At 43.9% G+C, this 27991-nt stretch overlaps 1 protein-coding gene across 3 annotated transcripts in view; it reads right to left on the reverse strand.

Moving 5' to 3' along the window:
- Nucleotides 1-20032: 20032 nt before the first annotated feature.
- Nucleotides 20033-27991, reverse strand: part of WLS (Wnt ligand secretion mediator) — a 100351-nt gene continuing 92392 nt past the window's right edge. For 2 of the 3 annotated variants that reach the window (XM_040470594.1, XM_040470595.1), the window contains one exon: nt 20033-20981. In XM_040470594.1, the coding sequence (XP_040326528.1) occupies nt 20872-20981 (110 nt within the window). In that variant the 3' untranslated portion in view covers nt 20033-20871. Of the gene's footprint in view, nt 20982-23996; nt 24086-27991 lie in introns of all 3 variants that reach the window. The other variant, XR_005788644.1, reaches the window with a different exon arrangement.

Below are 27991 nucleotides of genomic sequence, written 5' to 3' on the forward strand. Positions count from 1 at the left end.
GCCTTAGAGTAAGGAGTCAGAATATGTCTGACCCAAGGAAATAGGAGTGGAAAGATAGATTTGGATTATATGGCTGCATCTGTGGAAATATATTAGTTCTGTACACTGAAAGCCAGAGGAGTGTACAAAAAAGGGAAAACGGAAAAAACTGCTTTCAGCCCCTAATGAGATGAAGGGGCATGGGCTTGGTGTTGAGGTCCCAGGGGTGAGAGAAAAGACAGTAAAATACCACCATTTTTCTACTCTCTTCTTTTGGAATAATAACCTTAAACTTAACATTGGTCAGTGCAGTCAAAGTTTTATTATTATAGGAAACCAAGTATATGGCTCTGAAATTCTAGAATTCCTTGGTGCAGATTTTGCCTGGGAAGAATCCCAGCTAAAAACAACTAACGGTCACTCCCATAGCAATGCTCTGTATTTGAAATGTAGACACGTCAATAATATATACATTCTTGAGTGGTTTATTAAAAGGCACTTAGAACTATTCATAAAAAGAAAATGCTAGTGTAAGGCAACATGCCCCAAGGGGAGTTAGGGGAGAGTGTTCCAGCAAGATGCTGAGTCTGCATGGGCAGGGCTGGCTGCAAGGAAACCCTAAGGGATCCCTGAAAGTATGTCTGGAAGATAGTGTCCTCAGGGATTCCCAGTCTCTGTGTGACCTCTGCAGCTTGACTGTACCAAAAGGGAGTGTGGAGGATAAAGATATCTCTCGGCAGCAAGTAAAACCCCAGGCCCAATGGCCTCCTGGCCTGGGACTCACACCTTGGAGCTGGGAAATTGGGCTGTGACTTGATTTCACCCAGAGGCAAATAGATCTAAACTTGATTCCAGAAACCTGGTGAATCTAGGAACTAATCACCAGATGTTCAACAATGCCAGATTTCAGGGCAGGAAGTTCTGTGTTTCTCAGGCACTAAATGCCTGAGGCCTCTATACCCATACAAACATATGCACACATGCACACGCACACATATACACACACATTATCACAAAGCAAACAAGCCTCACTCATTTCCTGATGCACCTTGAGTGAGGGAACATTTAATGCTCATGGCAAACCTATAAGGCAGATACTATTCTATTACCCACATTTTATACAGGAGTAAAATGGGACAGGTACACAATCTACCTAATCATAGGCACAATGCTGAGAGTGGCAGAACAGGGACTCGGACCTGGGTCTGCCTGACCCGAGGCCCAGGCTCTGAGGTGAGCACAATGCAGAAGAAGGTCCATCCCACAGTTTTGCAGAAAGTCAGCTCTAGAACCCAGCTCTCTGGGAGATGAATGAAATCATTGGTGGAAACAACCCTAAGGCCAAAGTGATCCTGACAAGCCCTACAGCCTAGGCTCAAAGGGGGTTTTTATCAATCTGAAAATTGGTATAATAATGCTTATATGTACACAACACCTGTACACTTTAAAGCTGTTTGCTTTCCATCCTCTCCTACAGTCCCACTGATAGCTCTGTGCTGTGGGTGAGGTAGGTATCTTATAGGGCAAGAGTGGCTTTTCAAACCTGACACTATATATTTGGACAGAGAAAACTCCAGATGGCCGGTTCCCAAACCATTTGAAAGGGGCATGTTCCCAGCTTACTGGACGAGGAGCTGGTCTTTATTTTTCTTTTCTTCCACTTCAAATTTTTATTTAAATTCCAGTTAGTCAACATATAGTGCAATATTGGTTTTAACAGTAGAATTTAGTGACTCATCACTTACATACAATAGCCAGTGCTCATGATAACATGTGCTCTCACAGAGGGCCCATCATAGGCCCAGTCCTCCTTCCTCCCTCTAAGGCAGTGTACCCACCCACCTCTACCACTCAGCCCCACATGTTCTCTAGTCTAGACAGGGTTCCCCCTCTCACTTCCTTCTCCACTATGATTGATTGGACCGAGGTGGGCAGTTAAGTTAAAGAGAATTTAGCTGAACTCAAAGACATCCATCAATATACTGAACTGAGTCACTTAGAATCTCCCTTTTTGAGATTTTTATTTCACTGATACCTAAATTTTTATTTTATTTCATTTTAATTTAAATAGCCACATGGAATTAGTGGCTACCATATTGAACAGCTCAGGCCTATAGGCTTATCCTCCGGAGAAGGTAAAACAAGCCGAAGGGCTGGAAAATTGGGGGGAGAATTTTGTATCATGGGAATAATTAGCACACCCCAGAGGCTGTGAATTCAGAGAAAAGCCAAAGGAGTATAAAGAAAGGAAATGGTAATGTTTGAAGATATTCAAGCACTGATTGAGAGGCAGAGATGATTGTGAAGATCAGATAATTTCTGTCTTGAACATCTATACCAAAATCCCCATGTTAGTGGAATCCAGTAGTATTAAAAAGCATTCTGGCAAAAAAAAAAAAAAAAAAAAAAAAAAAAACACACAAAAAACAAACAAAAAAAAACACACAAAAAAACAAAAGCATTCTGGCACTGTGGAAAACTATGTATGATGGAGTGCTTGCTACTATAAGACCATTACAACCTGATAAAACATACTTTTAATTTGATTTCCAGGCTTGCAGAAAGAGATATAGGACTCTTCTGCTCCCACCTTGACACAGCAGCAAGTGATGAGTAAAGGTGAAAGCAGTTCACCCACAACTCACAGCAGTTGGCCCTGCTGGCAAATGCTGATGGTCAAACCACAGTCAAAAGCTAACAAGATGGACAGATTAAGCCTGGGATTCTAGCAGGGGGCTGACGTTTTTAATAGGTGGGTAGCACCCTCTGGCTCTGAGCAAAAGCAAATGCAAATCCTTGGTAGAGGAAAGCTTCCTCTCTTTGACTCTCTAGGATTTTCACTGATTAAGATGAAAAATATAACTATCAGCTTTCAGGAAAATATAAGCAAACACATGAGTAGCCAAACCACTGTGAGAGAGAAGAGGAAGAAGAAATAAAGAACACCATAGTTAGATCTTGAAGGACTTTAAGTAGTGGAATAATCATATATAAGTGCAAAATAACTATGTATTGAATCCTTAAAGAAATAGAATATGAAGTCCTAGACATAAGCATGCAATGCCATAAAAAATTAAATGGAAGATTTTAAAAATGATTAAAGTTTATAAAGGAAAATTATTATTATTCAAATAAAACCCAGTGGGTGGGTTAAATAGAAGAAGAAAGACGTAGTGAAATGAAAGATAAGTTGAAGAAATTAAACAGGATGCATCCAAGGGAGAAATAGATGATAAATAAGATAGATTAATAAGCAATGATCATAGGTTCTAGATAAAAACAGCAGATTGAACACATATATCTAATTTTATTCCTTTCCCCAAACCCATTAAAACTATAGCAAAATGATTTTTCAAAATGATATAAACCCACAAAGATGAGCAGAACATGAGAAAAGATAATAGCAACAGACTTTTGGAAAATGGAAGGCAGATGAACAAGGGACAGTAAACTTATTAGAATGAAGAAAGCCAAATCCTAAATTGGTGGTGAGGAAAGTACAGGATCAACCTGATTTTCTGGTAAAACAAACAAAAGGAAGGTAGAAGCAAGGATATAATAGAGAAATTAGTATAATAAGAGACAAAAACACAATACAGAAAAACTACCAAAGTCTTTTAGAAGACTAGAAAAATGAATTAATCTCTGGTAAGATTGAGAAGAGACAAGGTATTAATACATATGAACGAAGGGCATGTCCACAGATAAACAAAGGTTTTAAAAAGGTGGTAATAAAATATTCTGAAGTTTTTATACCTATACTTTCAAAGAAATAAAAACAAATTCTTGGAAAAATATTGCTTATAAAAGTAACTAAGGAAGAAATAGAAAATATAAATAGCCTTATTATTGTGAAATAAATTGAAGCAGTAGCCCAAAATCTTTCTGCAAAGAGAAGGTTCAGATGGTTTTACGGGCATATGATTATATCATTAAATGGAAAAGCTAATGTCCAAAAAGAGCCAAGTTATGTTGAAGACAAACAGGATGAAGGAACGTGCATCACTTTCCAGACTGCATGACTTCCTCAACAGTTAAAGTAATTAAAGCAGGATAGCCAGGACAGTCAAATTGGTCTAAGAAACAGACTACAGAACAGAACTACATATATATGATAAGTTGCTAGATGAAGAAAGTGATGGTGTAGATCATGGGTGGACCATTCAATAAATGGTGCTAAGGTCACTGGCCATCCAATAGGGAAATTAATAAAAGTCGATCCTTATTCAGATATCCAAAAATTAACTTCTGGTAGACTAAAATCTTAAATATGAAAAGTGAAGCTTAAAACTTTGAGAAGAAAATTTGAATATCTTTATAATAAACCTTGGGGTTTATCAAAAGACACACGAAGTACCCCTCCCAAAACTGATAAATTGACTACATTGACACCACCAAAAGATGCCATAAAGAAAGTGAAAAATATCAAACATCTTGGTGGAAGATATTTGTAACAGATATAACAGATATAACTGCCAAGGATTTAACATCCAGATTGTATTTCTTAAAATTCTACCAATCAGTTAGGACAGCTCAGTATTCTATGGAAACAATACAAATAGGCATTTTACAGAAGAAACAATACAAACAGCAAATACACATATAAAAACATGCTTAACCTCAGTAATTGGGAAAATGAAAACTATGACCACTGGGATGCTATTTTACACACCAGATTACACACTATTGGGAAGAACTAATACAATAGCAAGTGTTAATGAGGATGTTGGCTAATGGGAATGTTTATACGCAGCTAGTAGCAATGAAATTCGTACAATCACTTTGTAAAGTGATACCATATCATAAAGTTGAAAACCTGCCTTTTCTATGACCCATAACTCCATTCCTAAATGTGTACCTAGAGGCACTCTTGCATATGTGTGCCTGGAGACGCGTCCAAGAGTGTGAAACACATAGAGTGCAGCCATGTGACCAAGTCAAACGCATCTCACATGGTTTTGAATTCTAGAAAAAAGTACCTCATATAGCATATTATCTTTCTCTAATGTTTAAAACAAGCAAGATGAAACATTCATAAGTATGTGATAAAATATAAAAATAAAACAGAAGAACAGTAAACAACCAAATTCAGAAAGTGATGACCTGGAAGGGGCCAGGAAAGTGTGGGGTAGGGCACCAGTACCTAGACAGATACAAAACCACTGGTAATACTCTAATTCTTTTTTGTTTTTTTTTTAATTAATTTTTTCTTTTTTTTTTTTTTTAATGTTTATTTATTTTTGACACAGAGACAGAGTGCAAATGGGGGAGGGACAGAGAGAGAGGGAGACACAGAATCCAAAACAGGCTCCAGGCTCTTGAACTGTCTGCACAAAGCCCGACAGGGGGCTCGAACTCTCTAACCGTGAGAACATGACCTGAACCGAAGTCAGACGCTCAACCAACTGAGCCATCCAGGCTCCCCGGTAATACTCTAATTCTTAAATTGTTGGTGGGCTTTTATTTCATTTAATTGCTTACATAAACATTACATACACATTTTTTATTATTAAGTATTACATACTAAAAAATGTTAAGGAGGAATATTGAAAGTTCTAATAATAACATTTTTTGGCTATAATTTATTATCAGTTATTAATGCAAGGAGCACAGGAATCTGCAAAGGGCCTTTTCTGAGTTCTGTTTCTAGAGATCACAGTGCATAAGTTTGAAGCCCATGACTGGTTGTGAGCCATGCAGCCTCCCCAGGTCACATGCTGGGTCCAGGTAGAGGCCCGGGGAGGAGTCATGTGGTCAAAAGCTCCGGGCCGGGCACTGGCACTGCCTGCCCTCTGCCTCACCTCCTTGATGAGCGAGAATGAATTTCCCCTTCTCACTGTAAGCACAGCCACGGGGCAAGGAGAGGGGAAGGTTCACCTAGTACTTATCAGCGAGGTGAACAAAGTGGTGAATTACTACCCAGCCTGAAAAGGTTGTGTGGGGGATGCGGGTCCGGCCCAGGGGAAAGAGAGGGCACAGCAGGACCACGTATGACCTTGGAAGTCAGGCCCAGCCTGCAGCCCCACTCATCTGTACTTATGGGTGCCCACCTCTCAAAACAGGTGGCTACGGGCCAAAGCCAGGGACCTAACTGTTCTCTTTACCTTTTTTCTGTTTAGCTGTTGGGAGCCCGAGGGGACCATGGGTGAACTTGGATCAGTTGGCTCCACTATGTTCTGTGGTCTCAATTCACAAATCTAGATAGAGAATAAATAAGACTGGGGGGAAAGAAAGACAATCGTGGTGAGTGGGGAAAGCTGGTGAAAAGTGGTTCAGAACAGGCAGCATGCACGCTAACCCTGCTTTGCATCTTCTTGTCCGTGAGAGGCTAGACACCTTACTACGCCTGTTTTCTCTTCTGTCAAGAGCGGGGACCAGTTGTTCTCATTTGGGGGTGATTCAACCCTTGGGAGAGGCCTTTGAAATGTGGAGGGGGAATTTTTGGTTGTCACCAAAATGCCAGCAGTACCCTTAATGGGAAGCACTGGTTCTTACAGCCCTTCAAGCCATCTGCATTTCTCTGTGTCATCTGAATCCGTGATATTCACTGCTGCCAGCAGGGAAACTGTGGGGCACATTCAAGTGTGCCCATCTCTGCCCAACCCCTTGGGACAGTTGGTTGCTGGTCCTACCTTTAGGACCCTGAGGGCTACAGATGCTCTGTTCTCATTTCCTGCTTGGGAGCTAAATCATTCTTTTCTTTTCTTTCTTTCTTTCTTTCTTTCTTTCTTTCTTTCTTCTTTCTTTCAATGTTTGAGAGAGAGAGACAGAACACGACTGGGAGAAGGGCAAAGAGAAAGGAAGACACAGAATCTGAAGCAGGCCCTAGGCTTTGAGCTGTTAGCACAGAGCCCGATGCAGGGCTCGAACCCATGAACCCTGAGATCATGACCTGAACCGAAGTCCGATGCTTAACAGACTGAGCCACGCAGGTGCCCAGGAGCTAAATCGTTCTTGAAGAAGATTTAGTTGAATTCAGTCGAAGAGGACAAATACGGATACTACAGACCATGCTGGCTTGTTGGGTCAGTCGGCAGCAGAAGAAAACTGGTTTGCTCCAGTTCTAACTGCATTCTCAGAACACCTGTGTGAAGCTGAGCAGCGCCCTCCTTGGGACACACTGGGAATGCATATGACCGGCTATTTGAGAAAACGTCTTGCCATGAAGAGAAAACACCAAGTGGCTGTGACTAGAGCCCATCAGACCACTGCCAGCCGATGATGCAGGTGCCTTAGTAAACACAGAAGAGTGAGAACTGAATTTCAGTGCTCTCTTGCTCCCTTGGCCAGGTGCTTTTGTGCAGTGCATGAGCTATACAACTGTATTTAGTGGCCAGACCCTCTCTCATTCCCTCTCAATCATGGTGATCCACCCCTGGCTTCACTCAGGAGCCTGTCTCTCTGTGACTGCCTTGTGGCTGCCTTAACCTAACAGCACATACCTCCCAGACTCTAGTTCTAAAGAGATGGACCCAGGTGTCCAGCCCCTATGACCTGACATTCCAAGGTCCAATTTGCTTTTCTACCCAGCACACCCCTGACCTTCTTCTAAGCAGGGTAATTTAGTCCTTGCCTCCCAAATAATGCTTATGAAATTTCACCTTCACAGTCTCTCACACCCATTCTTGTGTTCCCCTGTTATCCAACTATTTGAAAGCTTGGCTCATTTTTGCTTCTCTGGGAAGCCTTTTGAGATTGCCCCAGCATAGGAGTCACTGAAAAGCACCCACTGCACCTCCCATTGGTCACTGGCTATATAGCTCATGCATTGGTAGCCTTGCTCCCCAAGAAGATTAGAAGTTCCTGGAAGGTAAGAACTGATTTGAGGGAGACTTGGCCTCCATGCACACCTACTTAAGAACCTCAATGAGAGGGGCACCTGGTGGCCCAGTCGGTTGAGCGTCCAGCTTGGGCTCAGGTCATGGTCTCGTGGCTTGTGAGTTCGAGCCCCAACATTAGGCCCTCTGCTGTCAGTGCAGAGCCCGCTTCGGATCCTCTGTCACCCTCTGTCTCTGCTCTTCCCCCCATCGAAAAAACATAAATAAACATTAACACAAAAGAATCTCAATAAGCAGTTACCATGGCAACAAAGAGCTTCTCTTCCTATTCTCTCTGATCAAAACAAACAAATTGTTGAAGAGCAAGAGAATTGGTTCCCTGTCTGGACTGGCAATGAGGGCATCGGGACAAGGATGAGGCCAAATCTGAGAACCTAATAAGTTGCCCATGGACTTGCCTTGGAATGCTTTGGTGCCATCTCAAAGAAAGTGCTTCTTTCTGGAGCTACTGGCCAGCCTGTGACGCACCCTGAATGCCAACCCAGGAAGCACCCTCTCCGTGAGACTTGGGAGACCACAAGGTCTGAGGCTCCCCTAACAAGAAAAGCAGGCCTGTCTTCACAGGCGGAGGCCTCACATAGAAGTTGGCTGAGTCAGATTTGCAAGTTTAAGAAAGACTTGCTTTGGGTGGTTTTTGTAATCTTTGGTGAGTTTGCAGCAGTCTTGGACCTTAAGGACTCAGATCCGCCACAGCTCAGCAGAGCAAATGTTTCAGAAAATGCTAGGAAAAGGGCAACTTTGCTAATTTCCCTTGCGATGCAATCATTGTGCTGGTGTTTCCTGACCATCTCTGTGATCCAGGCCTCTGGACACGCCGCTGGGAACAAAAGGGACAGAACTCCCCGTCCTCCCAAGCATCCACTCCAGCTCAGTATCCAGTTCACTTTTCACATGATCCAAGCACAGCAGACAGTTGGACTGTGACAGGGATGTCACAGGAGTCCTGGGGAAGGGAATCAAGCAGACAGAGCTTTCAGAAATTTTTCTCAAACGCCACTGTTCAAAGCTGTGGTCTGTGGACCGGCAGCATCAGCACCACCTGGGAGCATGACAGACATGCAGAATCCCAGGCTCCTCCCAGACCTTCTAAAGCAGAAACCGCCTTTCAGAAACTGTGCTTCAGTAAGCTTCCCAGGTGAACCATGTGCAGACGAAGGTTTGGAAATACTGCCATAGAACGCCAAGTCCCCCAAGCTGTCCCACAAACAAAAGAGAGCCGGATGGCCAAAGAAGTTTGAGAAGGAGCATACCCTGGCCCTCCCTTGCAGACTCAGAAAGCCGGCATGTGAAGGATGAGGATGTCCTCAGAAAAGAAACTTGCTTAAAACACCAATGCTTCTCAAACCTATTTGACAGCCCGACAACGACTCAGCAAATGTAAGCATTTGATGGAACTAGTATCCTGTGAAATGCACCCTGGGAAAAACTGTATTGCCCCCCTGGCATTCATTGATTCAGTTTACTTGGTTTAAACAGTACCAGGTGGAATGAGTCTACAGCATGATAACTGGCAGCTTTGCCAAGGCACAAATTGGAATCATGCCCACCGGGCAAAGGTCTCAGTTCTGGGGGGCAGGCTAGGGGGATGGAAGGGACCCAGAGTCCGCTCCTTCATGTGGCTGGGTTCGTCTCTGCCATGACTGAGTGAATCTATGGCAATGCTCATGGGGTAATAACAACACAGAATCTCCATGAATACTGGCCACCCCATGAGAGATAAGCCTTCACTCTGATTTTGCTGGTTAACTTATTGTGAAGATATACAAGGGAAATACCGCATTCTAGAAGGCACATGTCATTTGGAGAAACTCAGGAGCAAATATAGCGTTTCTTGTTTGTCACTGAGGGAATTTGAGAAGGTCCAGAGCCATATGTAGCCCACAGGCGTCAAGAATTCATGATGATGACGACAATGACGGTGATGATGACGATGATAGCTAACATTTATTGATAGTTCCTTACATGCCAAGCATTGTCCTAACTCGTGTTTTCCTTATAGCAATCTAGGAGAGGAGCTCTGTATTCATTTTACACATGAGGAAACAGAGCAACAGGGCTGGTTCCTCACTTTAACTCCTTTTATGCTGAATTGTGACTTCTCAGATCTAAGTGCCAAGTGACTGGTGGAGACCAAACCTGCCAGATGATGAAGTGGCGCCTCATCCCCCCACACCCTCATCCAGCTCCCCAAGAGCTGAGAACCTTGACCAGAGACCCACCCCAAGGTGAACATAATTCAAATTTGTGCCCCAGACAAACTGCCAGTTACCATGCTATGGAGCTCATTCCTTCTGGAATAGTGTAAACCGAGAAAGTTGAATCTCCTTTGAGAAAAAGTCTCTCATGTTCCAATTTAAGGGTGCCATTTCAGTGGGCAAGTGTAGACTAGAGTGGCCTCAGTGGTGGGCCCAAGGCTGGGAGGAGATGCCGGGTTTGTTTGAGATTCTGCATTTCTATCATGCCGCTGGGCTATCCTGGAAGAGGACAGGGTGCTGGATTGCAGGTAGGACTGACGTTGCACTTGTAAGGCCTGGGGTGTAGTAGTCCCAGCTCTGGCCCCCAGGGCTACATGGCCTCTGGCAAGCTTCCTCCCCTGGGACACAGTCCCTTCTCCTTAATGCTTGGATAAATGGTACTCTCCACCCCCACCCCCACATAAGTCTACCGAGAGCCTCTCACTAGTGTAGGGGACAGTCCTTGGCACTTCATATTTCAACTCACTGCTTCCTAAGAGGTCCCTTCCGGGGCTCTCTTGGGCTTCTGGTGGCTCCACACTGCCAGATCTGCATCACATGAGAACAGACCTACCCACCCCTCTCTCGGGGACACACAGATCTGTTGCCTCCAAATCACACCAATGGGTCAGACAAAACCCAGGGATAAATTCTCTCTGCTTCTTGGGATGATTCTTAAAGATCTCTGAGACCTAGAGGCGGGTCACTCAGTTTATATCGCTTCCCTTATTTTGGGACATAGTATAGAGTGGTGGTAATGGGGTCATCCAGGCACAGCTTTGAGTGTTGGCTGTGTAACCCCAGGCAAATGACGTAACCTCTCTGAATTTCAGTGTACTCATCTCTAAGTTTTGTAAATAACAGTATCTATGTCATGGGGCTGCTGTGAGATGCTGGCACATAATCTGTGCTTCTTAAATGGCAGTTATCATTATTGCTGTTATTTGGACACTGGTGACAAGAGAGGATTCTGGGGTATACCATAACAGAATACTTTTAAAAACTGTCTTAAAAAGTCAACGAAATTTTTAATGAAATTAAAAAATATGTTCTTCTCTCCCTATAAAATTAATATTTTGTATGAGGTTGAGCACACAAGATTTAAAAAATAAACAAAAATCAAGGGCTTCTAAAAATTCTAGGACTCCAGGGGCACCTCAGTGACTCAGTCGGTTAAGCGTCTGGCTCTTGATTTTGGCTCAGGTCATGATCTCATTGTTCATGAGTTCAAGCCCCGCACCAGGCTTCAAGCTCACAGCCTGAGGCCTGCTTGGGATTCTCCCTCTCTCTCTCTCTTCCCCTCCTCTGCTTGTGCTGTCTTTCTCTCCCAAAATAAATAAATAAACTTTAAAAAAATAAAAAAAAGATAAAAATTCTAGGACCCCTTCACACTTACTGTGTTGTGTCACTTTCCACCAGCTCCCTCCTGGCAGCAGCTGCTGGCGGTTTACCGTTTACAGCAGCCCTCTCTGGAGACTGGCAGGTCTCCACCCCCCACATGCAGGCAGGTCAGTAGATGCCAGCTTTCCCCGGAGCAGACCTGAAACCCTCTGGCTGTCTCTTTGCCCTGGAGATCTAGTCCAGGCAGAGAAGACTTTCTGGTTTCATCACTAACTTCCAAATTGCCTCCTACTCTTAACGTTGAACTGCAGAAGCAAGAATCACAAAGACCTCAAGACAGGAGCAGCTGGTCAGAAATTCAGCTCCTCCTGTAGCTTCCTTGACCTTCCCATCCGAGGGCCAGCGTCTGGGAGAGAGGAGAATGGGGAAAACACCTAAAGAGCCCTGCTGGGAGCACGCACTTGCCATGCGTTAATCTTCTCACAACTACCTGGGGTAAGGGACTGGCTTGAGGCTGCACAGTGGCAGAGATTGATGACTGGCTGAACCAGATGGGCAGAGCCGGTGTTTGCCATATAATAACGCCGTTGTCTATACAATATTTGGGGCAGGAAGGAAAGCCTATCTGCTAGGACGTAACAGTAAAGAGGATGTATGGAGTGGTTAAGAACAGGTCCTGGAGCCAGATGGATGGATTTAAATGAGGCTCAATTACTTCCAGCTCTGCGACCCCGGCTGAATCAGTCAACCTCTCTCTCTGCAGCAATTTCCTCATTGGCAAATGGGAAAGAGTCATACCTAACCCATGGGATTGATTTGAGGGTTAAAATGAGTTGATAAAACCAAGCAGTTAAAATACCTGGCACCTACATGGCCAGGACTCTAAACGTTAGATGTTATAACTGTTGTTACTGAATTAAATACTGTGAAGGTAGGAATCTTTGTCTATGTTGACCACTGGTCTGTTTTATTTTTTTTAATGTTTATTTATTTTGAGAGACATGGAAAGTGTACGTGTAGGTGCACGTGAGCAGGGGAAGGTCAGAGAGAGAGAGAGAGAGAGAGAGAGAGAGGATCCCAAGTAGGCTCCACACTAGCAGCACGGAGCCCAGCCAGGGCTGGAACTCACAACCTGAGCCGAAATCCACAGTAGGACGCTTAACTGACTGAGCCACCCAGGCGTCCCCTGGTCTGTGTTAGAACGGTGTCTAGTACTTAATAGGAGCTCCATAAATATTCGTTGGGTAAACGAATATTGTTGCCATCAGAAATATCGGCTTTTTGTAATGCAGACATTATTTATTTTGGCCAGCAGAGGTCAGCAAATAGCTATGACTGACACTGATTCTGGGCGAGGGTGGTTTTCAATGTCAACTTTGAAGGTTAATGGGACTGTCCTTCCTGAGCTGGCTGGCAGGCTAATAGGTCATTATTGCACCTATAGGACCTGTATAGTCCCTACCCCTCTAACTCGCACTGTGTCGGTTGGAATGATTGGCAGAAATTTCAACTCACAACAAATTTTGGTGCAATTTTTTTCTCACAGGCCCAACTTATTTTCAATTTCCTCCCCCACCCTCCGTCTCTTCTTTCCCTTCATTGTCCTCTAAGGATCTGTTTCTCTCACACACACTCCTCTGCATCAAGTAGAATACTGTGCACACTCCCAAATTTTTATCAGTGTAACTGCAGCCTGTGCTCCAAACCATGCAATCTAGGGTGCATATCCTTATGCAGTAATTCTTCCCAACTAATGACGCTAAATGTGACATAATAAAAAAGAACATCCAATTTGGTCAAACTCGACCCAGAGAGGTACCGTAACTTGGCTGAGGACGCACAACAATTCGTCGCAGAGTGAGAGCGCTGGCCAGGCAGGGCCTTGTGTTCTGCCCACCGCACCAGGTCACCACTTGGCTTTTTTTACCCACAGAGGAGGCTCAAGTAGTCTCTGGGTACTGTTCTAATCAATGCAGCTGTCAGCTTCTGGCCCCAGATGCTGTTGCCCTGGACACCAGCACAGAGGAGCAGATTGCTCTCCAGGGCAGCTCACTCAGAGGTCCAGGGACGGTGGGTAGGAGACCATCACCGCCTACTCACCACTCAGCGTGCTCAGCCTCTGCCTACAGCTCCCACATTTCCTCTGTGACCCGGAGCAAGTCCATCTTCCCCAGATGGTGCATTTCCTCAGCACTGACAGGGCCCATACCACCACAATCCAAAGTGCTTTTCTTGGGAGCCTCTGGGTAGCCCCTTGGATAGCAGAAGCCAGAATGCACTCCCCACTGGCAGCCTCCAGCAACAGCCGGCAGGGGAATGGTTCCCCTACGTCAGCCTCACGGCAGCTCCAGAGTCTCAGCTCCGGTGGCCCACGGCCATGGCCTCCCCATTTTAAGATCCTGTCTTTCCCAATTATTATCAAAAAACTTATGCCACGATACCTATTTGGAGAAAATATTGAATTGAGACTCCTACGGAAACCGGATTCTTCGTGAATTGACGAGTTGAAGAAAGAAAGAAAACTAAAAAGGAAAAAAATTAAACCTAGAAAAAACAGGGGTAACCCACTCTATTACCTTGCATAGCTAGTGAAGCATTTCCATTGGGTCAGCACATGATGAATGGCAGCCAAACGTCAGGTGGGAAGATTTCATGTGGTGGCCACTTCTGTCTGTTGCTTAGTGTCTCAAGAGTTCCTGAACTGGAGACATTCTGCTTAACTGGGAGTAAAGACCATCCATCCCCACCTGGGCTCACCCAATGGAAAGAGCTGCTGGATACAGGAGCCACCTGAGGGAGCTCAGAAGAGCAATGACAGGTGTCTACGGGGCTGCAGGGCCAAAAACTGATTGGGGTCTATTTACATTAGCACCCCCCACATGGCGACGTCCAGTGGATTTGGATCAGGCACCCTATATTACTACAGGACATCATTGCACACAGCCTCCTTTATGATTCTTAGAATCAGGGCTGGTAAGGACTTCAGAGATTACCTAGGTCAAAGAGTGGGGTGGTGCTCGGCTGCCCCGGGAATCCCAGAGCAAAGTTGTATACCAAGCCAAGACCAGAATTCACTAAAAAGCAATAATATCCTGGAGCAGTTACATATTTCCCAGATTCCAAGGTCTGACTTTTGTCCTGAGGATTTGCTCAGTTGTAGCTGTCATCCTCCCTTTGGCCAGAGGAGGGCAGACACTTGCCATTGATGGAGGTAGAGAGCAGGCAGATATTTTTTTAGGCTGGAATAACATCTCCCTAATAAGGTCATTCTGCTCTAATGAGAATTCCAACTCAAAAGAAAATTCTTGATGCTTCTGCTACAAATATGCTACTCAAAAGACAGTGAGGTTCAGGGACTGAAAATCTCTTCTTAGTTCCAAATTAATCACCTCTCAGAGCCTCATTCTTTTATTATCTACTATGAGACTATGAAGAACTGATATTAGGGGGAAAATATGTAAATTATAAATTTCCTTATTACAGAACACACAAAAAGAAAGGGAGTTCAACAGCAATGGGATATGTGTTTATGTGTTGTGTCTGAAGCAGAGTGAGAGCTGGACAGAGGAGAGTGGTCCAAGCTGTTGGGAGGGTTTTCTGGTCGTGGATGAATATATTTCTAAATTCTGTGGCAGTTGAAGCCAACCCATTTTGCACTTGGAAAGCACTTGACTACTTGCACTTACATTTCGAACTGTGCTTACTTTAAAACTTAAAGATGTGACTTACCTATTGAATCTGTATAAGAAAAGTGAAATATCACAGGGATACATGTAAAGTCCAACAATTAAGTTGAAAAATGCTGCTGAATACACAAGAAGGTATTGGTGATATTTGTTTTTGAAACACCAAGTGTTTGAGTGGTTACGTGGTCACAAGAAGCAAAAAAGTAAGACATAGATATTTTTAAAACACCTAGTGCCATTTTCTTAGGATGTCACACCCCAGTAGAAGTATTATTGTCACGCTAATCTGTGCCAAATACTGCAGTCTGAGTATCACATTTTGGAACAGTGAGGAATTAGAGTGCAGTTAACAGGCAAGTGGTCATAAGGGGAGAGTCGCGAAACCACGTCTGCAGGAAGAGCTTTGGAACTGAGACATGAACCTGGAGAAGTGCAGCCCAGTGTGGGAAAGGAACTATGGGAAGGGATTCAGTAAGAAGGTCAAAGCCACAAAGGAAAGGCTGGTCTCAATACTTAAGGGCCTTCTCAACAAGCGAAGCTAAGTGCATTGCTACAGACAGGCAGCTGTGTAAACTGGACAGTTCAAGGAGTGCCTAGAAGACCCTTCTGATGTCCAGAGAAAAGGCACTGCTGATGTAGTCTTGGAAACCAAGTTATCTCTATACAACCAAATCAGCCATGTATCAAAATATGGTGGGTGAGAGCAAGCTTGCAGAAATCGGAATGGTTCTTGTAGCCCAGCAGGACGGAAGGACCTTGAAATACAGGGGACAGTGGTACAGTCCCATGAAAGTCAGTTTGCACCGGCAAGTTTGGCCAAATCAGGAGCACCAACATATCCTGAAAGGAGCAAAGGTTGCTTGAATCAAAAAAGGATAGGGGTCCTAAAGAATTCATGTTTCCACAGCAAACTGAGATTAGGATTAGCCAAGTTATGTTCACCAACCCTCCCCGATCGAATTCCCACATTATGCTAAGCACTTTTGAGGGAGCTGTATTTTCTTTGGAGGCTCAGGGATGATCCCTCAGGCTTCTTGTGGTTGACATGTTATCCCTTTCTTCTGTTTCCTCTTTCAGCCGCTATGATTACTAGACAATGGGATGATGGAGCCACAGAAGGTGTGTGTATGCTGCATTGTAAAAGATTGCATGGGAATCATAGTTTATTGAGATTCCCCAACATAACCGGTCAGTCTCTGAGAGCCTGATCAGTTTGAAAGAGTTGATAAAACATAGTTTCTAGAACTGCCAAGGTGTGAATGAGACCCAAGACCAATATTCCCTCTGAACTTCTTTCAACCTTCTCAAAGGTACCTGCCAGGGGTGTGACTTCAAGGGCCCCAGCAGATCTGAGAGATGCACCGAGGGACTCAGGCATCAGAACTGTTGCAGTGATTTACCTCAGTTCTGAGAAAGGTTAAAACTACCTGGAGGTCATGTAGGGAAGCACTTATTTCATTATTATGGACATTTTCTTCCTGGAAGGGAAAAATATAGGAACACCTAGTGAATACTCAGTGGGACTGAACTGATAAAACTGATTTTGTTTTCTCTATTAAACAGCAACTGTATTTTATTTGCTTGCTGAATGTTGGTGAATTTTCTTACTGTTTAAAACCAGATAATTGGAGAACTTTATACTTCTTTTCTATAATACTATAATACTCTTGAAAGCCACCTGCAAAATTCAGATCAACTTGTAAAACTGGTCTACATGGCCAGTAACTAATTTTTTTTTCTCTAGGTTTCTAGTCCTTAATAAAGGCTTCTTCTCACTGCTTGAAGAGTTTCTTGAACTTTCCACTGATGGAAAATGGTTGTGTTCAACCTGCTATCTTTTTTTAAAATTTTTAAAATGTTTATTTATTGTTGAGAGACAGAGAAAGAGAGAGAGAAAGAGTGCAAGCAGAGGAAGGACAGAGAGACACAGAATCTGAAGCAGGCTCCAGGCTCTGAGCTCTCAGCACAGAGCCTGATGTGGGGCTCGAACCCACTAATTGTAAGATCATGACCTGAGCCGAAGTCAGACGCTTAACCGACTGAGCCACCCAGGTGCCCCCAAACCTACATTCTTGAAACTGAGACCTTCTTTAGTAAAACTCCAACACTCATTCCATGTTTGCAGAGCAGACAGAACACCCAGAGAGACAGGCTGCAAGTTTTTCTCTCCTTTGGACTTCAACTTTCTCCTCCAACATCCATCTGCTATTTCTCTCCTGTCTCAGGATGAAACCTTTCACTTTTTTGAAACTAACCCACGAACTTGTGTCCTTGATTCCAAATCTCTGAACTTCCTTGGGGCTTATGTTACCTCATCATCATCTTGACTTCATGGCTTGCTCTTAAGCCTTAGGTTTACAAACTCAGTCCAGTTCTCTCCTCAGACTAAAACATGCAAGTCCTCCCTTTATTCTGGTTCCTCTTGTAACAACAATCCTACCTCTTTCCTTCCCAAAATGACCTCCTATTAATTCTGCTCCACCTCTAACCTGTGTCCTAACCATTTGAGAAAGTCACAGACATCCGAACCACCAAATCCAACAGGTTTCATTCCCTAAATGCTGTCAAATCTCAGGATTTCTAACTTCTTCCCCCGTGAATCTGGTTTTCTTTGGCTTCTTTGACAACTTGCATTTTTCTGGGTGATCTACCTCATTTCTTTCTTTCCTATATTAATGAAGCTGTGCCTGGTTCACCACTCTTGCCAGTTATTTTCCCCAATGCTTTGATGCCCTGCCCCAGCAGTACTTCTTATTCCTGATGGTAATGACCGCCAAACCTCCTACCCCAAGTGGTCTGCTTCACCTTTCATTTCCAATGGTTGGCTTGTCAATTCTTCCAGAAGATGGCTTTTAAAACTCAGCCCAGGCAAATCCAAGCTCATCATCCTCATTTTGGCAGATCTTTTCTGAGTGTTTGTCCAGCTCAAAATGGATTCTCTGGAAACTAACCCCAATCCACAGGGTGAGCCACTAGCAGCTATTTGACTTGACTTCCTGAACACAGTTGATTGGCGAAAGGACACTCGCATACTCCCTCCTAGTTTTGCTGTGAGACAGAGACTTGTACTAGTTGTAAATGGTACAGCTTTAGGGGAAAGGTCCATGAATTCCTAGTGCTTGGGTCTCTTAGAGTCGTCCCAGTTGCTCATCTTTCTGTTTAATTCCACTTTTTTTGTGGATCAATGAAATACTCTAGGAAAGTGCTAGTAAAGTCCTTCTTTTGGCTAAGGTTGCTAGAGTTGTCTTCTACTACTTATAGACCTTTAAGTAATAGACCCACAGACACATCTCTAGGTATCTCCAGTTCCATCAAGGGCCCTACCATTCCCTCACACAGCAAGGGCTTGAGATTGGACTCTGCTCTCGACTTTTAGGAGACTCTCATTCAGAACACTCAAACCATGTCAGTTTTATCTCCAAATAATTCCCTGCCTCTCCATGTCCTCTACTATCACCCTGGTTCTGGCCTTTGTGATCTCTTTGCTGGGCTTATCTAGCTTCTCCATGCTCTGGTGTTCATTCTGATCTTACCACTTTTCTGCCTACAACCTTAGGGTAGGGCTACAGCTCTTACCACAGCACTAAAAGCCCTTCCCATTGTGGCTCAAGGTGCATGGGGCTCATCTGCTATTTCCACTCCTTCCGTGGGCCAGCCAGGCCTGAGGACCAGCCTCATCCAAACATTCTCTGTTCTTCACATCCTCTAGGATTTTGGTACTGCTGTTCCCTCTGCCCTTTCACCTTGGTGAAATCTTACTCCTTGAAGGCTTATGTCCTTAGAAGAAACTCTTCCTCCATCCTTTTGGAGAGGAGACCACTAGTCACATTTTATGTTCATCTTCCCTTCCAGACCACTAGGCACAAGTTACACTGAATTCTAGGCACCACAGTGGTCGATCAGAAAGTGGATGTTGAAGGCATTGGATCATACACCATCACTTGTTTACCAGGACAGGAAAAGGCCTGGGAGAAGAGCCAAAGCCAAAGTATATTTCTTTCCATCGCGGCTCAGCATGACTTTAGCCAAAATCAGGGTACATTAAATGGACTGTGCCTCAGACCTGCAGGAGTGTGTGTCTGAAAAATACTCACAAAATTGTTTTTGGATTCCAGGAAGAACACATTTATATGGCTTAGAGTTTAAGAGACATTTCCATATACTTTAACTCATTTAATTGGCACCGCAAGCCCATGAAGCAGTTAAAGTTTATGAATCCCAGCTTGTAGGTGAGGGAACACTGAGGTCAGGTGGCTTCAACCAGGTCACATTGTTAATGAGAGACCTTTGACAGGAAACTGAGCCTTCTTTTTTTTTTTTTTTTAAATTTTTTTTTTAACGTTTATTTTTGAAACAGAGAGAGAGACAGAGCATGAACGGGGGAGGGGCTGAGAGAGAGGGAGACAAAGAATCTGAAGTAGGCTCCAGGCTCTGAGCCATCAGCCCAGAGCCCGACGCGGGGCTGGAACTCACGGACTGCGAGATCGTGACCTGAGCTGAAGTCGGACGCTTAACCGACTGAGCCACCCAGGCGCCCCAGGAAACTGAGCCTTCTAACATCAGATCCAGTATCCTTTCTCTCTGCTGTACCACGCTGTCTCTCGGAAGGCAGAGGTAAAATACAATGAAACAGGCTACTGGGGAAGTGAGAATAAGGTGATGAGGGCAGCTGTCTGCTTGTATGTCCTAGAACTTTCCTTCCCCGCCTCTGTGGCCACTCACTGTCCTGCCGGGGTGGGGGAGTGGGGACAGTGGTTAACCACCCAGCACAGAAAATATCACCCTCTTTCCAGACACAGATACCATCCCCAAGCACTCTGATTTGGTGGCAAAATATTTTAATTTTTCATAAAGCTATTTCCCCACCCGTTTCCCACCCCATAGACTCAGCAGGGAAAAGAACCTGCGGGCCTGTGTGCTGGTAGGGCAGGAGGGCGACGTGTGCATATACATATGTGCGTACATGTACAGGTTTATTTAAATGATCAGATCTACACTTTTGGAGGCTGTTGGAAGCATCTTATCAAAAGAAAACACATTTTAAGCAAGAGGTTAAAAAAGCTTTTCAGACCCAAAGGCCATTTAATACAGTAAATCCTACTTGGGTAGTTTAGGAAACATTTTTTTAAAACCCACATCCAACAGACTGGTTAGTATTGGATACACAGATTTGGTTTCAAAGCTGAAATGCCCCTGGCGTAACAGACCTTCTCATGAGATTCAGTTATTTTATATTATGCCATAAAAAATAGGGACACATATCTATCGACAACTTAAATATTAACTCAATAGGCTACTTGGTGATATAAATAGAAAAAAAAAAACACAAGTGGTCACAGACTAGGATTGAGAAGACTATGACATCAGCCTATCCTGGGCTGCAAAAATGTTAAAATCTATCCTAGAATCTAAAACAGGAAAAAGAGTCAAATAATTCCATTCCATATAGACCCCATCTGGCCCAAACCATCCCCCAAGGAAAACACCCCCAACACATGAGGTTTACTAACCACCTGCTACAGATGTTACTATGTCACTAATTAACAATGATCACAGAAAATGTGTCATATCAGAGGTTTTGTTATACACAATGCATTAGTGGCTGCAGGAATCCTCCTGTGAGAGCTACAGTCAGAAGGCAAGCTGACAAACGTCCATGCCGCGGATCCAAGAAGAAACCCCAGCTAAGAGCCTCAAGCATTCCTTTGCACCTGAGCTCTCTCTGGCACACTCCCCGCTCTACTTAGAGGGGCTGGGATGTGGGGGACAGTCCCAGCCAGGTGCTGCAGCCTCTTACTCCTGGGCCTCTTTGCGGGTCAGCTTGTAGATCTCGGTGGGTCCGTCCACATGGGTGATGGTGGTGGTGAGCTGGAGTTCTTCCCCACTGTGGACACCCAGATCACCTGAAAGAGGGTTTTGGTGTTAGATGTGTTCAGGGAAGAAGAAAGACAGGATGCACCTCAGTAACAACTGCCCTGACCCCAGCCCTCTTTCACATCCTGAGCTTATAGAGACAACCAGGGCCCCCACGCGTAGGGCTGACTCCTAACCTTTTTCCTTAAGACTCTGCAGTAGTTTCACAGCATTCTTCTCCCAAAGAGATATGAATGATGGATGAATCAGCACAATGCTTATTATCATTTGTAGTAATTATTAACATTTAATGAGAACTTACTTTGGACCCGACGCTATTCGCAATGTTTTATATGTAATCATATTTAATCCTCACGAGAGCCAGCCCAGGTGAGCACTCTGATCATGGCAGCTTCACAGACGAGGAAACAGGGAGGGAAGTAAGGTAACTGCCCCAGGTAAAGGGGCAGACACATGACAGAGCCGGGAACTAGGCCAGGGAAGGAAAGTCTGACTCTAAGGTCTCTGCTGTGGGCTAAGCCAGCACCGCACGCCTCCCCAGTGATGGGGAGGGAGGCACGTACCCACTCCATGTGAGTAATTGACAAAGCAGCTACGCCACGTGAAGGGAAACAAGACCTGCCTATATTTACCAACAGATTGGGCAGGAAATACACGTAACACATTTAGAAACATTTAAGAGTTTTCTTCTCCAGGAAAAAAGTACCAGAAATGTGTTCTGAAATTTTCTGCTGCCCCAGGATTCCGTATACAACACCAGTGTTTTGGACTCATCATCGGTGACAGAGGTGTTCCTCTGCTAAAATGGAATAATGTAGTCTTTTCTCCACCAGCAAGAAAAAATAAGTTTCTGTAAATTAAAGCGTTCTCCTACCTGCCAGGACACAAATTAAATGAATGTATAATTGGCAAAGGGAAAATGGAAAACATCAGGACCTAACTGTTTAAGGACTGTTGTCTGAGGGGCATACACATGGATTTGGGTATTTACAGAAAGGGGTGCTGGTTATGTCTGTGATTTTTATATTTATACCATGTACGCACGATTTCATATTTTGGGGAACTAAAATGTTTCCTCAATCAAACCACAGAATTAAATAAATAAGTGCTGCTTTCAACTGGGACTGAAACTTAGAAGCGACTTTGGCCCTACACTTACAACTAATGTCTTATCACTAGTCTAAGAATTGCTGAGCATCAGTGAATCTCATGGTCTCAGAACCCCAGGAGTCACCCCACACACTGTTCCCACAGGCTGCATGGCACCTTTCACATGTGCCACACGTATTAGTTTTTCACTGTAGACCCATTTCCCAGCAGCTGTGCAGATCAATCGGTCTTATTAAATGCTAGTCTGTGACTCTCTACCTAAGAGACCCTACTTTCAGCAGCAGTCCTAAGCTGTTGCAGAGGACTGCTGATGGTTATTTGGGGCTACTGAGGTAAGGGTCCAATCCACAGGACTAGGGGCAGAGCAAGTAATAAAGGGGGTATCAGCCCAGCCTCCGGCACATCCAGCTTCATCGTCCTTCGGGCAAGGGCACAGACCAGTTGGGTGCAAAGGCTGCAGAGGCTTTACACAGGGCCCCCTGGTGTCATGCTGAACTGTGATTTGTACAACAAGTAAATTTCCCCAGGTCACTAGCTTGCATTCTCACTACTGCAACTTCTAGCCCACCTCTCAGTCTACCATAATGCAGAGGCCTCAAATTTCTTGGTCAAAACTAGTTCTTGATTTGCATATCTGGGCGAGCCATCAAAACTTCAAAGCCACTGTCAGATCTGCATGTCTGTGTGAGTCATCAAACTTTCAAAGAGAGCCCCGCCCACCCCAGTAAATGCATTAGCATCTCCTAGTGTTTACCTAAAGAATCCCTTTCACCAAAGACTTAAAAATAGACGCTAGAATGTAATTCTACTGAGGTTTTGAACCCAAGATGCTAATTCTTTAAGCTTAGAATGTGATTCTAATTAGCATGTCCTAAAAAATGTATATGATTCTACAGATCACTTGAGCCAAAATAACTTTGGCTTCTTTATTTTTTTTAAACTTTTTTTAAATGTTTATTTTTGAGAGAGAGAGAGAGACAGAGTGTGAGAGGGGGAAGAACAGAGAGAGAGACATACACACACACAGAATCTGAAGCAGGCTCCAGGCTCTGAGCTGTTAGCACAGAGCCCAACGCAGGGCTCGAACCCATGAACCCTGAGACCATGACCTGAGCCAAAGTCGCATGCTTAACCAACGGAGCCACCCAGGCGCCCCTGGCTTCTTTATTTTAATGAGTACCCATGTTATAGTGTTTATCATGTACCTGACACTGTTCTAAATACTAATGTATTTAATCCTCATACCAGACCTTTGACAGAAATACTGTCATCATTCTCATTCTACTGATGAAAACACTGAGGCACAGAGAGGTTAAGTAACTTGCCCAAGGCCCAGATTAGTAAATTATGTGGGATTCAAACCAGAACAATAAGGCTCCAGAATCCAGGCTCTCAACCTTTAGGCTATGTTGATTCTTTTGTAAATATTCTAGTTTCCAACAGCCAAAGAGTCTGCCAGCAAAGTATGAGTCCACACATAATGTGTTATGGTCATAAATATATACACGCAATAATCTGGATGAATTGTTCAGCATATTAATTTTACTTTTGTGTTTGATAAACAAGAATTTATAGTACACAATATCAGTGTACTGATAGTAAGGAGAGTTGTTATTTATGAGTATTTATCGTATGCACTATTAGGGGCTCAGCATGCCCTGCATTTCTTTGTAAGACAGGAAGACACTAAGGCTCAAATAGGCGATTAGAGAAATTATTCTCTAATGTGGCCCAGTTTGCTCCTGGTAGAGCTGGGATGAGGACCCAGCCAATGGGTCTCTGGCTAGCAAACTCTATGACTCACATGTGCTTTTATTGTATCCTGAAGGCTAACCCCGCCCCCCCTCCGCCTTAGGGAATAAATGTGGGAATATGGCAGTAACATGGCAGGAGTGGGGATCCCTCCATTCCCTCCAAATTCCATCAACTCCTACTTCTGCCAAGGTCTTGCTCCATCTGTTATTCTCCTTCTTTCTTGGCTCCTGCTACTCAGTGCACAAACATGCTCGGAGTCTCTTTCCATCTAAGACAAAAAAAAAAAAAAAAAAAAAAAAAAGCCTTTCCGAAAATGCAGTATGTTACATACTTAGTGGGGAGGGGAAGAATAAAAGGGAAAAAAATACATTAAGAAAGGTAAAGAAAAGAATTCTTCAGTTTGCAGTAAGTCTCTTTCCCTGGTTATGGTGTCAGCTCCTCTCAGATAATTAACAAGGAGATGAAGGCTTGTTTGTGTCTAGCCGTTGCAAAATGAGACCAGTCTCTGGCATTGGATTTAATCACCGAGGACTATCAACGGATCCATATTTGTGATATTGCACCCACAGGTATGTAGCTGCTTGCTACCGGATTCTAACTGGCTGGAATGCATCCTGGGGACACACAAAGCTATATAAACTGCACTATAACGAGACAACAATAACCACAACTCCCTACGACTGGCTGCATTTTAATGCCCATCCCTTGCCTATCTGTGGCTACTTTAGTATAAAAGGAAGGAAAACTGCTAAGATAATTCCAAGATTATTTCACAGAATCTGGGAGACCACCAGTCTTAGAATATGAAAGGGGCTACTTAATTCTAGCCTCACAACCACCACTAAGGCAAATGAACACCCCATTACCCAAATCCAGAAGCCAGGAAGCTCCCATACCATGAGTTTATATTTCTTTAGGTCATACTCAGTACATACTGGAGCCAGGATTCCAAACGGCCTATGTCTACCTCCAAACCTTATGTTCTTTCTGTAACACTCTTGACTTCATTCTTTCTTGTGGAATTTTCTCTAGTCCCACACCTACTGACCTCCTATTCTTCAAAGCTAAGCTCAAAAGATAACTCTCTGTAATAAAGTCCAGGCTGGTTCATGGCAGAAGGAGAAAAACAATGAGGTGGTTTATAGCAAGCTTGGGATGAGCCATTCCCCACCCACCTCCAAAGTGCCTCCAGATACCAAGTTCTGGGCAATTGCAAGAGGGTGGACACAATAAAACCTAGAAGCTGTGAGTGAAATCTTAATGTTATCGGCTGAATTATACCCTCCCCAAATTTACGTGTTAAAGTCCTAATTCCCACCCACTACCTCAGAATGTGACTATATTTGGACATGGGGTCTTTAAAGAGGTAATTACGTTAAAATGAGGTCATTGGGGTGGGCTCTAATCCAATATGACCTATGTCCTCATACGAAAAGGAGATGAGGATACACATACACACAGAGCGAAGGCTACGTTAAGATGTAGAGAGAAGATGGCCATCTATAAGCCAAGGAAAGAAACTGCAGAAGAAATCAATCCTGGGGATACCTTGAACTTGGACTTCTAGCCTTCAGAACTGTGAGAAAATAAATGAATCTCTATTGTTCAAGCCTCCTAGTCTGCAGTATTTGTAACAGCAGCCTTGCCAAACTGATACATTTAGGAAGCAGAAAGTTACTCCCCCAAAAGTAACTGAGGGAAACAGTGACTGAGGTACCTCCTATTATAGTGGAGTGATGGTAATTCCAAGACCTGGAAAAAATGATCTACTTTGCCTGGGAAAGGAGAGATCAGGTCACTGGAGGGACAGCAACCTTGGGAGAGGCAGGAGACAGAAAGTGCCCAACTACAAATAACAGAGCAAGAGGTGCTAGGCTAATGATGGCTTGTGACCTGCTTGCGAACTTCATTAGAAAATGGGAAAAGGCTACTGAGACCCACTTCCAAGTCTGAGCCCAGCCCTGGTGGTAGGACCATTTCCATCACTGCTCACAGACATCGAGAAGCCAGGCTAGCCATGGGTGGGTCATCTAACATGCAACCAAGGGGAAGGCCTCAATAAAAGGCAGCCACTGTCAGAGCCTCATGACTCAAACCAAACATTTACTGAGGCAACAAAAGCCAAAGCCACCTTTTCTGTGAAACAAGCAGCAGGAGACCTTAGAAGCCTCTGGCAGTAAAATTGACGCAGTGTGGTAGTGAGCTCCATGACATGGGACCTGGGGCTGCTGCTGTGGCTTCCAGCAGAATGAGTGTGTCAGACAGAAGACATTTAGTGCGAATAGAAATAGAAAGGAACCGGTTGGCAATTAGAGTGTCTCCTGTTCCCTTCGTCATAGTCATCCAGTCAGGAATTCCGTTCCTCAGTTTTTTTCTAAAACCTTCTGACAAGAATTCTATAGACGAAAGAACACAAAAATCAAAGCTATTATTAAGAATCCTCTGACTTTATAAGCAACTCCAACTTTTTTTCCCCACGAGAACTGATGTCTGAAAGGATTTGGACAGTTTGTCGTGTGTGCAGGACATCGATGCTGAACCCCTGGGAGATGCTGTCTTCACTCCAACCTAAGGTTAGCTGAGATCCATTCCTGCCTGGGAAGACATCCAGAATGACTCACAAATTGCTATTGGAAACAGGTAAAAAAGAACAACTTTAATGAAAAGGCAGCAGGAGCAGGGCAGAAAATGTGAATGGTCCTTGAAAGAGAGTTCTAAAATATCTCTGCTAAATTAAAAAAATTTACATATATGTTTGTATATGTGTATACATATATGTACACATACACATAAAATGTTTATATATAAACATATGTACATAGATACAGAGTCATATATAAATGTATGTATATAAAATTGATCCATGTAAACATGTTGGTACCAGCAGCTATGGTAAATCAACCAAAAAGATGGACCCCATAGAGCTTCACATCCTTGCAGCACCAGTGAGCTGCTAAAAACATGAGGGCATTCTGGCCTGGAGATGTTCTGCCATATCCCGAGTTTCAGGAGGCAGTCAAGGAAGCCTGGTCTCTCAGACAAGGCTACCAGCTCTCCATGAGAGCAGGGACTCTGTCTTAGTCACTCCTTTGGGCTTCATGTCACTCCATCTTATCAAACCTGACACAGTGCTAAATACTGAAGCACTTAGTGGTTCATTTCTAAGCGTCGCTTCCTGATGCACACAATAAAAGAGAAAAACATATATATAAGAAAAACAAACGCTCTTTGGAAGCTGACCCTTTCTAGAACTTGCCATCTGCTTTGTTTCTGTCAGTCTGTTCCTTGACCAAAAGGGAGAAACAAAATCTATGCTCTCTGCTTTCATTCCCTCCCTACCCACTCCCTCCTGACACTTGGCATCTCTTTCCACGTCCAAACAAAACAACCCCTCTCAATGTTCTTTCTCTTTCCTTATCCCCTTTGGCTGCATCAGAAACTGCCTGCCAACTTCCTGGAACGGAGCTTTTTCCAGAGGTCTCTTCAGGATCCGTCTCACGAAGGCAAAAAGCACCACAAACCTGGGATTCATTCATTCTCTTCTCCATAGCAGGAGAACTGAATTCTTGGCTCCAGACCTTAAAAGCAAGGTGGTGGGGGTGTGGGGGAGCCCAAGCCAACTTAAAAATAAAAACTTTCCACGAGAAAGGAAGAGGAGCAGGGGAAGGCTGGGGGAGGAGAAGGGATGTCATCCAGAGACCCAGAGAATTTTAAAATACAGAAGTTCATTTTCTAGGTTTCTATGTGATATTCCAGACTAGCTCTTTCCAAGGAGCTTCAAAATTTTGGCAAATGCTCCATAGTTCCTAGGAGACATTGTGTGGTCTGGCAACAGATGAAGAGATGAAAAGTGAAAGAGGGTAGAGAAGGAAAATGATCAGAGAACCCAACATGGAAGACTCCCTTCCAAATGCACAAGGTCACAGTACCATGTGACCATGGGAAGGGAAGGGCACAACAAACTGCCAGGTGCTCATGGGCTGCTGTGAAGTCACAGCTGATCATGTCACCATCACAGAACTACTCAACTGTGTGACTTGTGTTTATGATCAGAACAGGGTCCCAAAAAAGTCTACCCATGAAACTGCTTGAAGAATGTTTTTCAACATGGGTTCTATCGGCATTTTAGGCAGGGTAATTCTCTAGTACAAGGGACTGTTTTGCTCATTGAAGG

This window comes from Herpailurus yagouaroundi, unplaced genomic scaffold, assembly GCF_014898765.1.
Source record: "Herpailurus yagouaroundi ecotype Mexico unplaced genomic scaffold, PumYag 77, whole genome shotgun sequence".
Taxonomy (NCBI): Eukaryota; Metazoa; Chordata; class Mammalia; order Carnivora; family Felidae; genus Herpailurus; species Herpailurus yagouaroundi.